The sequence below is a fragment of the Phaethon aethereus genome (assembly GCF_964289735.1).
Source record: "Phaethon aethereus genome assembly, chromosome: 2".
Taxonomy (NCBI): Eukaryota; Metazoa; Chordata; class Aves; order Phaethontiformes; family Phaethontidae; genus Phaethon; species Phaethon aethereus.
The window spans coordinates 168,600,697-168,614,669 of NC_138582.1; the positions used below are offsets into that span (position 1 = coordinate 168,600,697).

Here is a 13,973-nt window from a genome sequence, read left to right on the forward strand (position 1 = left end):
AACTGCCCACTCCAAGAGGGTTCCACGACCTTCAGCTCACGCAGAGGCCGGGGTGGGCACGGGGCAGAGGAAGCCAGCTGAAACGCACGTCCTGGTCCTGGCTGCCCTGACCTCGCCGATAACACAGCAGGGGACAACACGGGGATATGCCACGCACGGGGGACAGCTCTGACACGGGTGGAGGGAGGCGGCTGGGAAAGTGACAGGTCCCAGCGCCTCTCCCAGCAAGGGGGCGGCCCTGGGCACCACCTTCCCCCTGCCCAGACCCACACCGGGCCCCTGCCCTACCCCAGCCCCAGGTCCCCACACCGCGCCTCAGCCCCACTGCAGGCCCAGGCGCCTCCACCCACACAGGGCCTCTGCCCCTAGGTCTGGCCCAGGCACCTCCTCCCCCGGGGTGTCTCCCCGCTGCAGCTCTCGCTGCGGCTGTCGGCTCCCAGATCCCGGATCCCCCGCTCCCCCAGTCGCCGGCTACCCCGGCCCTCACCACACCGCCGCCGCCGCGCCGCTCCCCCTCACAGATCTCAATACCGGCCGGCGTCTGCCGCTCTTGGCCCCGCCCCCCGGCTCTTATTGGTCGGGTTCGCCCCGCCCCCCGCCCTAAGGCGTCCGCCGGCCAAGACTGCGAACCACAGCTCCCAGCGTGCCTATCGGCAAGCTCGCCCACCGCCAGCCAATCCCGCGCTCGGCCGCTGACGCCGAGTCCTTATTAGGGCAGGGAGGCGGGCCAGGCTGTGACGTTGCCGTGGGGGCTCGCTGCATTGCGGCGGTGAGCGGAGTTATGGGGAGGAGGCGGTGGCTCCAGGCGCACCGCTAGGGGGCGCGGCGGTGGGGGGGCAACGCGGAAACGGGCAGCCGGGCGCGGCCGTGCCCGAAACGGGCGCGTTTCGCGTCGGCTCTACAACACGTGGAGGCTGCGGCTTGAGCTGGGCGGCTTGTTTCACCCCAGAAAGGGGTGCCACATCCCTGTGGCAGCGCCAGGGGCCTGGCCCATCTCTGCTGTGGTTGATCTCGGTTTGCACGGTCAGCCACGGCAATAAGCTCCTTTATTCTGCTACCGCTTGCAAGGCCTCACCGCTGCCTGCAAAGACGTGTGGTTGTCCCCACAGAGCTGTCGGTGCCCGCCGGCCCCGGCCGTGTCCCCGCTAGTAGCCGTTTCTGCTCTTGCAGGGGACAGGGATCCTACAGCATCCAGAAAGGGCCGTCATCGGCACGATGGCAAAGCAGCCTCCAGCCTTTTCGGCAACGGGGCGGCTTCTGGCTTCAGAAGTTTCTGATGTTGGTATAAAGCCACGCGGCGGCGGCGGGCGGTAGCTCTCTAGGGCACAGTCAGCGTCCGGCTTTCCCTCGGTCTGATTTTTTTTCTGACAGTGAATTGTCCCATTAACTACTTTTACCCAAATTTCAGCTTCCGAGCAGAGCTCGCTTGGCTGCCGCTGTATGCCAGGCGTGGATTTGGAAGCCCCAAACCAACCTAGAAATTCCTCCTGACTTGAAGCGAGCAGGAGGAAAAATCCCCTGGGATCCTGAAAGGTGCCTAAAACCCTCCCTTAAACCCAGGGGCAGCTCACTGGAGCAAAACAGGAAAGAAAAGTCTTTTTTTTTTTTTTTTTTTCTTTCTTCCCAAAACACTGCCTGGTTTTGCTGTGCTCCGGCGTGGTGTTTGTGATCCCCCATCTCTGAGCACAGGGGGAGGCAGAGCTGCTTCTCCCTGGCACGCGGCATTTTCGGCAGCATAAAAGAAAATTGCTCAGATAACCATTTGTTAGTAACGCTGTATCTCTCTAACTCTGTTTCCCATTACTGGTAATCTGGTTTCTTTAATTGCCAAAGCCATTAGGGCTCTGCAGAGTCTGAAAGGCAAAAAAAAAAAAAAAAAAAAGGCAATTACCAGCTCCCAAATTGAGTTAAAATCTTGTAATAAATTGCAGTGAAAGCTACTTTCTCCAGTCACTGTCAGCGGCATGTTTAATTCCCTGCAGCTCTGTGCAATATGTGCTTCAGGGGAGAAACTCAATTAAAAACAAAAACTTACTTCATTTTAATTGCTGGGCTGATGAAACTGCCGTCACCTGTAGCGTCCCTGCGTGCATGTCTGGTGCCTCGGCTTTGCGAGCGGCTAATGTGTATGTTGCCTGTATATATATATAAAATAGGACATCATTTAATTGCAGGCACATGTGTACACCAGCTGATGGTGTCAAACAACGGGTAAAAATAACATATTTCTTTTTGCAAATCCACCTACCGTGGGGCAGGTTGGATGGGGAGCTGTGACCGTCGCTGCTGCTCTGTTCTCCCGTTTATAAAGCGCACCCGGCTTGGTAGAGGGGATGGCCTTGGCACGGTCAGGCTGTTCCCCGTTTGGTGGTGAGACCAGGGAAACGAGGCGGAGGGTGAGCGCTCACTGATGCCAATAAACCACTTTATCAGAGACCTCTAGGACAGGCGAGCGAAGGGTCGTGCCACGAAGCCGTCCCCAAAACATCCCTGTGGCAGCGCCAGGGGCCTGGCCCATTTCTGCTGTGGTTGATCTCGGTTTGCACGGTCGGCCACGGCAATAAGCTCCTTTATTCTGCTACCGCTTGCAAGGCCTCACCGCCGCCTGCAAAGACGTGTGGTTGTCCCCACAGAGCTGTCGGTGCCCGCCGGCCCCGGCCATGTCCCCGCTAGTAGCCGTTTCTGCTCTTGCAGGGGACAGGGATCCTACAGCATCCAGGCAGCACGTGGCTTATTCAGATTTCCTGGAAAAAATGCAGATTTCTACACCAGGGTCTCTTAGTGCAGAGACCAAGCGGGTCCAATCCTGCCTGGGGGAGCTGGGAGGTGGGCAGCGTGGACGCCATCTTAATATCCATCTGTCAGGCAATGGTAGATGTTTCCATTAACTAAAGCTTTTGGAAAACAAAACAAGCGGGAGCTTGTTGCCACCTCTGGGGTTGGGATGCAGCAAATCCAGAATCAACAGGGGAAAAAGCAATTAGGGACAGATTGCTTGTTTGGGAGGAGATGTGGAGAAAAGGGAATGATCAGGGTGGACGGGGGAAAGCGTGCATGGAAAAACGGAGAGAAGGCGGCCAGAAGGAACTGGCTATCTTTAAGCAAGTGGCTGGTCTGTGCGCTTGTCTGGGTGACCCTGGTCTGGCACATGCCAGAAAAACCTACTTCAGACTATTTTGTGGGTGGTCTCACCATGCAGCCTGTGCATGCCGGTGTGCGTGGGATCCACCAGCGATCTTCACGCTGTGCTGACATGGGTCCTTGGTCCCCGCCATCCCTAGCATGGTGCCTGACTTGAGCTATACAAGAGCAGCTTGTATTTCTGGAGGAGGGGTGCTGGGTCCCCGAGGCACCCATGGCAGAAGGCACTGCAGTCCTGATGGGTATCTCAAGTGGCAAAGCCCAACTCTGGGTGCAGGCACCAGTTGTAGATGTTGTAGAGGGACACGTGCTCGGACACAGCACGGAGATGACTCCTCCAGCGCTGTCACCCGCTGATCAACACCAGGAAAGGCAAAACAAAACCAGCGAGGTCACACTGAGCTCACATTTCCTGCCCATGCTCTTACAAAAGTAAAAGAGGTTCCTAAAAGCCTGATTCAAACCTCTGGCAGAATGGGAACTGCCCGTGGTGGAGAAGAAGCTTCTGTAAGTGCATTTTCTGCTTCTTGCTTGTAGACAAAGCTGCACGAGAAACCTGGAGAGCTTCTCTTTCCTTCTTGAAGTTATCCAGCTCATAAGCGCCGGTGCTGCCGGCAGGCTTGGGATTAATTTCTAAGCTCAGCCCACATTATGTTTGTCCGTTCTCTGCTATGAGCTATGGGATGGGGACGTGAATGTCAGTGCCAGTGTTGATACGGAAAGGGGAAGACGGAGGGAGAAAAGGCATCTCAGTGGGCTGGAAGAGACCCAGAAATGGAAATTTTGGGGATGGCTTATCCTGATGTGGGGACAGAGGGGGTGTGTGGGGGGAGGTGTTTAGGAGTTTTGCTGGGTGTTGCTGTGATCAGAAGGGTGGGCAGCTTTGGCTTCCTCTTGAAGGCGTACAGTCAGAACTGCATATGGCTAAGGATGAGTTTCCTCCAAATATGAAACAGAAAAAAAAAAAAAAGCTCATTCCCAGAAAAATCTTTTTTCTGGCACTCTTCCATGGCAGATTTCTGCTCCCCATAGCTTCACTCTCTGAAGTATCCTGCAGCACTCTCCAAAGAATGGTGAGACAGCAGAAAACATTTAAATCCAGCCCAAACCAAACTTCCTTTTCTTTTCAGCCACCTGGAATTGCCTGGAATTGGAATTTAAGCAGTTTTAGACATCGGACTGCAACAGGTATGTCCACAGCTTCACCCCCTACGGTTGCACACCCACAGGCATCCTCAGCACCCCACTCCAAGTCTTGGGTGCTTTGCTTAACCCACTTGGGGTGGAGGGGCTCCCCTTTCCTGGGGTGTTCGTGGGGAGGGAGCCATCCCTAGAAGTTGCAGAGCCACCACAGACTATGTCCTCCTTGGATTGCATAGTACAACCAGGGACCAACAGCTTAATTTTCTCATTACTCGGTGGCTACAGGTCTCTTGAGCAATGGGAGAAACAGATCTCTGAGGAGAGCAAGGCGAGAGTGACCGCAGGCAGGGAACTACACAGCCATGCCTGTTTTGGGATTGCTGGAAAAATGAGCCCCAGGGGGAAGGTGGGCAGCTTTGCCCATGGCTGAAAAATGGTGTGTTTTAGTGGTGGAGGGCTATTTGCACTATTTTTTCCCTGTGACAGCCCTGTTTTGCTGTCAGAGCGTGGAGATTAGTCTTGATTTTTAAAACCCCCATTAATCTTCATGGTACTGACAGGAGGTGGCTTGGGCATATCCCATCTCCCACTGTGGGAGACAGGCTCTTCAGCGGCAGCTGTTGCCCAGTTTGGGTGGCTTTTGGAAGATGAAACCCTTGTAGTGTTCTTGTGTGTGTGGTTGTGTTTTTCTGAAAATCAGACTCAAAAAGTAGGAAGCTCTCCAGTCACCATTTCCTGAAATCTGGGCTGCAGCTGTCTAAACACTGACAACCAGCCTGAAGTCATGGGGAGCGGCCAACTGCACGGCCATCACCCTCCTCAATCAGCAGGGTTTCAACCCATGCCTCATCTCACACAGGATCAACTCCAGCAACATTCTTCCAGCTAAATCTCTACCTCTACCTCTAACCTTGATTCAGGAGTTGATTCTTGTGCCTACATGTGCTTACCTTGGATGAGACTTTGAGCAACCTAATGTAGTGGAAGATGTCCCTGCCCATGGCAGGGTGGTTGGAACTAGATGATCTTTAAGGTCCCTTCCAACCCAAACCATTCTATGATGCAATGGTACTGTATTTTCCACTTTCTAATACCTTTTACAAGAATCCATGGCTTGGTGTCCTAGACTTGGCATGGAGAGGGGTCAGCATCCTACCAGGAGCAGCGAGATGCTCAGCATTTCACCTCTGGGAGCAGCCCCACCAACATAAAGGTGCTGGTGGCAGGTTCTGCTTTACCGAGAACTGAGATGCCGCTTTCTCATTAGCGACCTGGGTGAATCTAAAGCAGCTCACAGCGAGGTGGATTTCCCATAATTTAGAGCAGAAACTTCCTCAAAAGCTTGCAGTGGTGTTAGGAGGAAGTGGTGAGTTATGTTAGAGGAGACCGTGCTCATTTACTTTCAAGTTTTAATGTGTCAGAATAAGGAAACCAGTATTATTTTTTTATATGTGTAGACAGCTGTCCCCATGCCGTAGGCAAAGGCCAAGGAGTGCAGGACACAAAGTACTTACCAGAAGGTTGCAGAAATTTAAACCTATTAACTAGAGGAGAACCCTCCATGATGTGATGTTTGCCTTTCCTGTGTGCATTGGAACAACATTTTGATCCCTTTCACTTGTCTTTTGCTCCTAGGCAGCCATTTGTCAAATGCAACTTCAAAGGTGGCAACAACAACCGCTGCCACCTTGCTGGATGCTGCCAATTCGAGCGATTACCCATACGAATACTTAGATGAGGAGGATTACCTGCAATATGGCGTCTGCACAAAAGAAGAGGTACTCTCCTTTAGCAGAGTATTCTTGCCATCTTTTTACACCGTGGTCTTCCTGGTTGGGTTGGCTGGGAATGTCCTCCTGTTTATTGTCCTCATTATGTACGTCAAGAAGAAAAAGAAGATGACTGAGGTGTATCTGCTGAACCTGGTAGTTTCAGACTTCTTCTTACTACTAACTCTTCCTTTTTGGACTCTATACATTTCTCAGTGGGTGACCTGGGACATATTGTGCCCGGTCTTAAATGCCATGTACACCATGAATTTCTACAGTGGTATCTTTTTTGTGAGCTGCATGAGTCTGGACATGTATCTGCAGATAGTTCATGCTTGCTCTCCTCGCAGCTCCATGACACAGAGGAAGTCCATCCTCATCCTGTTGGTGGTATGGGTCCTTTCCATACTTCTCTCCATTCCTGATGGGCTCTTCACCAGCACAAGGCAAATCCGCAACAAAACTGTCATGTGCGCTCATGATTATGGCCAGAAACACTTATTTTGGAAAGTTGTCTTTCGGGTCATTCAAAACATCCTGGGTTTCCTTTTTCCCTTCTTCTTCATGATGTTCTGCTATTCCCGCATAGCATGTGCCCTCACCACGTCTCAGGTGCCGGGCTCAAAGAGAGCACTCTGCTTAGTCTTTACTCTGGTGGGTGCCTTCTTTGTCCTGTGGTCTCCTTACAACATTGTCCTCATCCTTCACTCCCTGCAAGATGTCGGTGTGATCAGGACCTGTGAAAGCAGTAGGCAACTGGACTACGCCATGCAGATCACAGAGAGTTTGTCCTTTGTCCACTGCTGTCTCAACCCCTTGCTCTACGCTTTTGTGAAAAAACGATTCAGGTTATATTTATGGAATAACCCTTGGGCCATTTTCAGGAGAAGCACTTTCTTTGACATCCAGCCCTCAGAGACAAGCCAGTCTTGCAGCAGATACACAGCTGAGATAGAAATGTTGAGCATTGCGAATGCGTGACAAATATTTACATTGTTTATGTTACATGTATGCCCTCTATGCTCTATTTTTACTATTTTTAGTCATGGTCCAGGCCATGAGATGGAGTTAGTGTGAGCCCACAGCACCACATAACCAGATGTTTCATCTTAGTGCCAGTACTGAGATGAGGATTTTCCACGTTGGGATTGGAAATGTATGCGTGGGATTTTTTTCTGTTGTAACTGGAATTATTATAAAAGGATTGCCCTGGGTTTACGCTCATGTAAGAAGCCCAGCTCCTGTCTGGAGCATGTGAAGCGTTAGTGGATGAAGGAGCAGCTTATCTAAATTTTGTGCCCTTAAAAATGCAAACTGAAACTTGTGCAGAACTTCTCTCCCACAGAAACCAAAGTGTCTGGTGGAAGCGAGAAGTCCCATTATCCCTCCAGCTCATGGTGTGAGCTGAGGAATGGATTCGCCACACTAATCCATCAGGCCAGACATGGGTGGCCTGAAGCCCAGCCTGGGGGGTGGCTTTGCTTCTCCCAGCTTTTGCCATCTGCCAGGTGTGCTCAACTGGGCTCATCCCTTTGTCTACCAGGAGAGACAACGGGAGGAATTAGGCACCTTTAAACTGGGTTGTCTGACCAGCGATGGGTTTCTCCATACAATGAGCTGTGCCACACTCAGGTCTGCTGAGCAGGAAACTGTGTCTTTCCGAGGGACACATAGGTTAGAGATCAGTTCGATCATCAACTGATTTGAGATCAGTTCGATCAGCAACAAAGTTCAAACCATTAACAACCAGTGAGAAAGAGAAAAAAACAATGGGTTCAGCAGAACAGAGGTGGAGGTATTTGCCTTCTCAAAGATCCATTTTGACAAGATAAAAAAGACCCATGGATACCGTCTTTAACATAAATATTGTCTTTGCAACAGCACAGAGTGAGAGCATGGCCTTGAATATAAGAGCACGGATAGCTGTTAGCCAATCCTTATTACCCAGTGTAGCTTTAAAGTTCAAGGTTATTAGTTTTCTGACCTTTATTTCAAAGTACTATTCACCCCAAATAACTTAAATGGGCCTTTTTCAGCCTGGAAACCTATTGAGCATGGAAGTTGCCTAGAACTGTACACATAAAAGTAGTATTTTAAGAGAAAACACTCATCATCTTAATTTTATTGCTAGACAAGGTTACCGGACCAAGAAGGGCTTTGAGTTGATCTAGAAAGGCATATTTGTTTTCACTGCTGTTATTTTTCTTGCCGATATTGCTACAGCATGTTTCCAAAGTGGTAAGGCTGGGAGCTTTCCTTAAAAAAAAAAAAAAAAAAAAATCCAGAATAAATATTTAGCTGATGCTATGACGTGGCCTTCATTTCATGGGTCAGATCACTGGGAGGGAATGTGGAAGGGGAGAGCTGCTGGGACGTGAAAAACTAAGATGAAAATTGTGATCCCATACAGAAGAGGGCTCGTGGACTGTGCAAAACTTATGATGGGATTCTCATGGGAAGGGCAAAAGTGGGGGGAATAAAGGGAGGGTATAAAAGAGGCTGGTTGTGTGTAAACAGCGTGGCCTGCGCCTGCTCCTGGCGGTCTGTCCTATCGCCTTATTAAATACTTTTTCTTAACTCTCTTTCCATAGAACGTGAGGGTGCCGCGAGGTCCAAGTGCCAGCGGCTGGGGCAGAGGCTGCGGTGACTTGACTGCGTAGATCAGGGAGGCAGCACCCAGAAGCGTAGCGCCGGATGGGGCACGGGGTCCCTGGCATCGTCCCCGAGCCCCATCCAGAGGGTGGGGAGCAGGAGAGGTTGAGAAGCAGAAGGGAAAATGGGTAAAACTGGCAGGTAGAGAGGTGGCAGCAGGAGGGCAGAGGGTCAGGGGTGCTCCACTGGCCGGAGGGGACACGACTGATTCGTAGCTGCCAAGCACCGGGTGTGCACGCATCGGCACAGAAGAAAGTGCTGTCGTCCATCTGGGTGCCGCTGCTCTCCAGGAGGTGGGCTTGGCCGTTTGCAGACTCTGGGCTTGTCTGGTGCAAAGCAAATTCAACTGATTCAAGCCCTCAGCGCTCACGGGGGAAGCAGACCTGCTTTGCTTTGCCCTCCTGCGGGCTAGCAGTGCTTGCACTGTTCACTGGCAAAGCACTTAACAGGCACTGTGCGTTGGAGAACAGCACAATGTTGGAGACCTTTCCTTCTGCTGGCTTTTGAGATCAAATTAGCTCAGCTGTAACCCCCTTCCCTTGGTCCTGAGCTCATTTCCAGCAGCATTTCCAGCATCCACTCTTCCTCTCATTTTTTCAGCCTGCAGCATGTGTCTATAGCCTGGTCTTAAAGACAGAAATCACTGAGAAAATCTCTGAACCTTCTTTTTCAAAAACTAGGCTACATGCAGCCTAGAAAGGGAAATTTATTTAAGCTGCTGCAGAGCACATGCCAAAACCCATCCGCCTTACACAGGAGCCCGGTAACGCCAACTTGATTACAACGTACCTTCCACCTTAAAAATCTCTCTCTGTTCGTCAAGGGAGAAGTACACACTGGAGCGCTCCGCAGGGAAAAGGCAAACTCTTGCTGCCAATGGGGACAGAGGTTGTCAGCTCTGTATCTGCATATCGGCAGCTGGATGGGAATAAAAAGCATGTTCCTGCCCCAGCCTGGCTCCGGTCAGGCGCAGAGCTCTCATGGCGCCCTGGGTGATTATCCTCTGTACCTTGATCGCATCGCTGCTCGGTGGGCTCTACCTGCTGGGCGCGTTTCGGAGACGGAGACCTGGTGAGCCACCTCTGGACAAAGGTACCATTCCCTGGCTGGGTTACACGCTGGATTTCAGAAAGGACAGTTCAGAGTTTCTAAAAAGGATGCAGAGAAAACACGGGGATATTTTCACAGTGCTGATTGGAGGCTATTACTTCACCTTCGTGATGGACCCCTTCTGCTTTGGAGCCATCGTGAAGGAATCACGATCTAAACTAGACTTTAGGACTTTTGCATCTAAACTGGTCCTGCGGGTTTTTGGCTACAAGACCATTGAAGCCAACCACAGCATAATTCACGCATCGAGCACGAAGCATCTGATGGGAGACGGACTCACTGTCATGACACAAGCCACCATGGCAAGCTTTCAGAAGCTGATGCTTTTCAATGTGAGCTCAAGAGAGGAGAAGCAAGTGTGGCAAGAGGATAGCCTCTTCCAGTACTGCTACAACATCGTCTTCAGGGCCGGGTACCTGGCTCTGTATGGCACTGAGCCACACCAAGGGGCAGATAACAAGGAGAAAGCTAGTGAGCAAGATCGCATCCACTCCAACCAACTGTTCCATGAGTTTCGGAAGTATGACCGCCTCTTCCCTCGCCTGGCCTATGCTGTGTTGTCTTGCAGGGACAAAATAGAAGCTGAACGCCTTAAGAGGCTCTTCTGGAGCACGCTGTCTGTGAAGAAGAGCTGGCAGAAGGACAATATCAGTGGGTGGATAAGTGATCAAGACCAGCTTCTGGCAGAAAATGGTGTCCCCGAGTACATGCGGGATCGTTTCATGTTTATGCTACTCTGGGCATCTCAAGGCAATACGGGCCCAACTGCCTTCTGGCTCCTCTTGTATCTAATGAAACATCCAGAAGCTATGAAGGCTGTGAAAGATGAGGTAGATAAAGTCTCAAGGGAGAACGGCCAGGAAGCGAAGCCAGGGACCCCACCAATTAATGTCACTAGGGACATGTTAAACCAGACTCCTTTTCTGGACAGTGCTCTGGAGGAGACCCTGAGGCTGATTGCAGCCCCAATACTGGTCAGAGCTGTTCTCCAGGACACCAGCCTTAAGACGAGCAGTGGGACAGAGTACATGCTCCGCAGAGGAGACAGGGTGGCTCTGTTCCCACACATCTCTGTGCAGATGAACCCAGAAATCCACCCTGAGCCTCATGAATTTAAGTACGACCGCTTCGTAAACCCAGACGGCACCAAGAAAGATTTCTTCAAAAATGGGAAAAGGCTGAAATACTTCAACATGCCTTGGGGGGCAGGAGTATCCATCTGTCCCGGGCGGTTTTTTGCTGCTGCTGAAATTAAACTGTTTGTGTTCTTGATGTTGAGTCACTATGACCTGGAGCTGGTCAACAGAGAAGAGCAGATCCCGGAGATAGACATCAGCCGCTGGGGATTCGGAACGATGCAGCCTGTTCGCGATGTTCGGTTCAGATACCGTCTGCGCTTTTAATTTGGGAAGTCCTTTTTGCGTTGTTTGTGCTGGTGTTATCTGTGAAATAAATTGCGTGATCCTGTGGTTATCAGATTGGTGCAGCAGGAACACTGATATGGTCTTGTTTGCTTAACGGTTATCGTGCCTTTTACCTCCTTCACATATATTGCTGCTCTGCGTCTCCGGTGTTCTTAGGTTATGTGATAAAAGCTCATCTGCACACTCGCAAAGGAGCACAGAGAGACAATGTTGGGGTGGGGACCCCAAATTAAGGACTGTTGAGGAATGAGCAACTTGTCTGGGTCCCTCCCAGGGCTGTCCCAGAGGAGCCATCAGCCCCATGGTCCTGGTGTGAGACCCATCAAGATGTGTCTTTGGGAGCAGCTCTCTGGATCACTGTCTGGACTAAGGAGGATTGCTGCCAAGGTGGGGTGACATCTTATGGGGTCCAGGGGAAGAGCATTTTGGGATAGCAGAAGACTTACCGTGGGTTGTTTAGGGGAGGAACCAAAGGTGGGAAAAAGGAGGGTTTTAGGTGATTTGGGGAGGAAAACAGATGGGTAAGGGAGTAAAAAGGGCTGATTGTGTGTAGATAGGTGGCTGGTCCATACACTTGTCTGGTCACGCCCTGTGCCTGACCAGCACAGTCTGTCCTATTGTCTTATTAAATTCCTTTCCTTAAATTCAAGACGGTGAGTCGGAGGGCCCATGTGTCCGTGGTGCCGGCAGCTGGCACGAGCGTGGGAGCGGGTGTGCAAGCAAAGACCAGGCCAGATGAGCTGGCAAAGAGGTGAAGTGGCCAGAGAGCCTGGGGGTGAGCCCGGCTGCATGCCAGCATTGGGACTGCATTATTTCATTATCAGGCCCTTGATGACACATTTTCTGCATGAAGTATCACTGGCAGGATGGCATCAGCTTGTAGTAACTCCCTGAAAGGTCAGAGGACAATGAATATCCTCTCCAGAGATGTAAGGATTTCCTTGGGGTTTTCAAATTGTCTTGTCTATAGTCTCCTTCTTGTACCTGATGAGATCCCCAAAGGGAGCAGAGGTGGGATGTACTGAGCAAGCCCTGTGTCTTGTGTACAGTTTCTGGGGATAAAAAAAAAAGCTCTGTGTGTGTCTGTGTGTATGCGTATCTGGATTCTTCCCACCAGCCATAACACAGCTGGAGCGTGGCTACATACAGCTGAGCCAGGATCCCCCACGGCACCAAACCAGCTCCCTGCTTCAACCCAAATCATTGCACAAGCCTAGAAATTTTGGACTCTGCATGGTGGCCAGGAACAGGTTTGCCCTCCTGTGAGGGCATGGCTGTCCGGGGTGCGGTGCCTGATCCTTGGTGGGGGCTGAGCTCCCAGCACCCAGCTTGTGCTTGAGCCTGATTGGGATCTTGATGGTCCTTCACACTATCCTCAAGTCCCAATGGGCCAATGGTGTTCCCAGAAGATGCCTACTGGAAAGTGCCACCCCCCTCCGAATATACACCCCATTTTTCTGCAAAAGCCTGAGGAGGCTATAAGGATTGGGATGGGAGTGACGGGAAGGGGCTAGAAAACCAAAGTGGGGCGTGAGAAAACAACCTCAATCTCTTACAGGCTACAAGCACTGCGACCTTATGAGCCCCCAAACATCTGTTTTATCCACCAGATCCAATGCAGGATAATCCTTTTCTCTACAAGCTCTGCTTTGCTTTTGTCCTGCAATAATGAAGGCTCTGGCAACATCAATTCTTACAGAAGTTAACTAACTCACACCCTTATCTGTGCAGGGGACAGTGGATTGATTTTAATGCTGAAGCTAACCTTGGACTTTGGAGATTATACATGACTGAGGAATGAAACTCAAACATTTTCACGTGTCCCCAAACATTAAAGCCAGATTCTGCTTTGTTCTGCAAAGGACAGGATTATGTTGTAACTTCACGTTGAGGGCAAACTATCCCATATTGCCAGACTGGGGATTAGCCCAGACCTTGTGGTGATGGAAATTCAGGCAGAAACTGTCAATCAGCTGTGGCAGAGCCAAGGAAAAGAAAAACTACCTGTAACTGCACAAGGCTTAACTATGACAATTAATATTCCCATTAACAAATCTATCACCTTTTCATGACTTCCACATTTCCTCTACAGCTCTGACCTCTTTTTTGTCACCCGTGGGTTCTTTTCTTTGCTCTGCTACCAAGAGTTAAGCTGGAGCTCTTTCCACATTCTGGCCAATGGTTTGATCTTTGCAAGCCCCAAACCATGCCCAGGGATGCCTTGTGACAGTTGGGCAGGTGAGACCCATAGTGACATCCTGGCCAAGTGATGTCCTCACTCCAGGGCTCTAGCAAGAGGATTTTTTGTGTGGATCGTTTGCGTGGAGGTTGTTCACTGCTAATGCACAGCCTATAGTTGTGGTTATCACTTGTGGGGATCCCAGGTCAGAGCTGAGGGGTGAGGGATGGGTGCTGCACAAACGTGGACTGGGCTTGGGAAAGGGATATAAAAATAATGACAATGATAATGATTCAGCAGAAAAATCTGGCTTGACTTCCTTGTCAGAATGGTTTATTTAAACAAACAGTATTGAGCCTATAAAAGACTTCAGACATGCTCAAGTGCATGCAGTTGTGAGAAGCAAAAAAAAAAAAAAATCACTTCATTTGAGTCATATACAGAAGAGTGTGGCAGCTCCAAAAGAGTTAATTTGCAACTAAATGTTATCCTTAGATGAGCTGTCCCCTGGCACTGAGCTTTCCGTCCCAAAGCGTACCAGCAAGAGTAAAGAAC

General features: G+C 50.6%; 2 protein-coding genes across 2 annotated transcripts; both read left to right on the top strand.

Annotated features, from left to right (window-relative positions):
* Window positions 1–2,660: 2,660 nt before the first annotated feature.
* ACKR2 (atypical chemokine receptor 2) lies at window positions 2,661–7,034 on the top strand (the record flags this gene model as incomplete). Its single annotated transcript, XM_081996530.1, has 2 exons — window positions 2,661–2,826; window positions 5,920–7,034. The coding sequence occupies 2 exons, from the start codon at window positions 2,661–2,663 to the stop codon at window positions 7,032–7,034; spliced, it is 1,281 nt and encodes a 426-aa protein (XP_081852656.1).
* A 2,651-nt stretch (window positions 7,035–9,685) lies between these two features.
* On the top strand, window positions 9,686–11,218 carry CYP8B1 (cytochrome P450 family 8 subfamily B member 1; the record flags this gene model as incomplete). The annotated part of the gene is made up of 1 exon (XM_082014623.1): window positions 9,686–11,218. One exon carries the CDS (start codon window positions 9,686–9,688, stop codon window positions 11,216–11,218), a length of 1,533 nt encoding a protein of 510 aa, XP_081870749.1.
* Window positions 11,219–13,973: the final 2,755 nt, after the last annotated feature.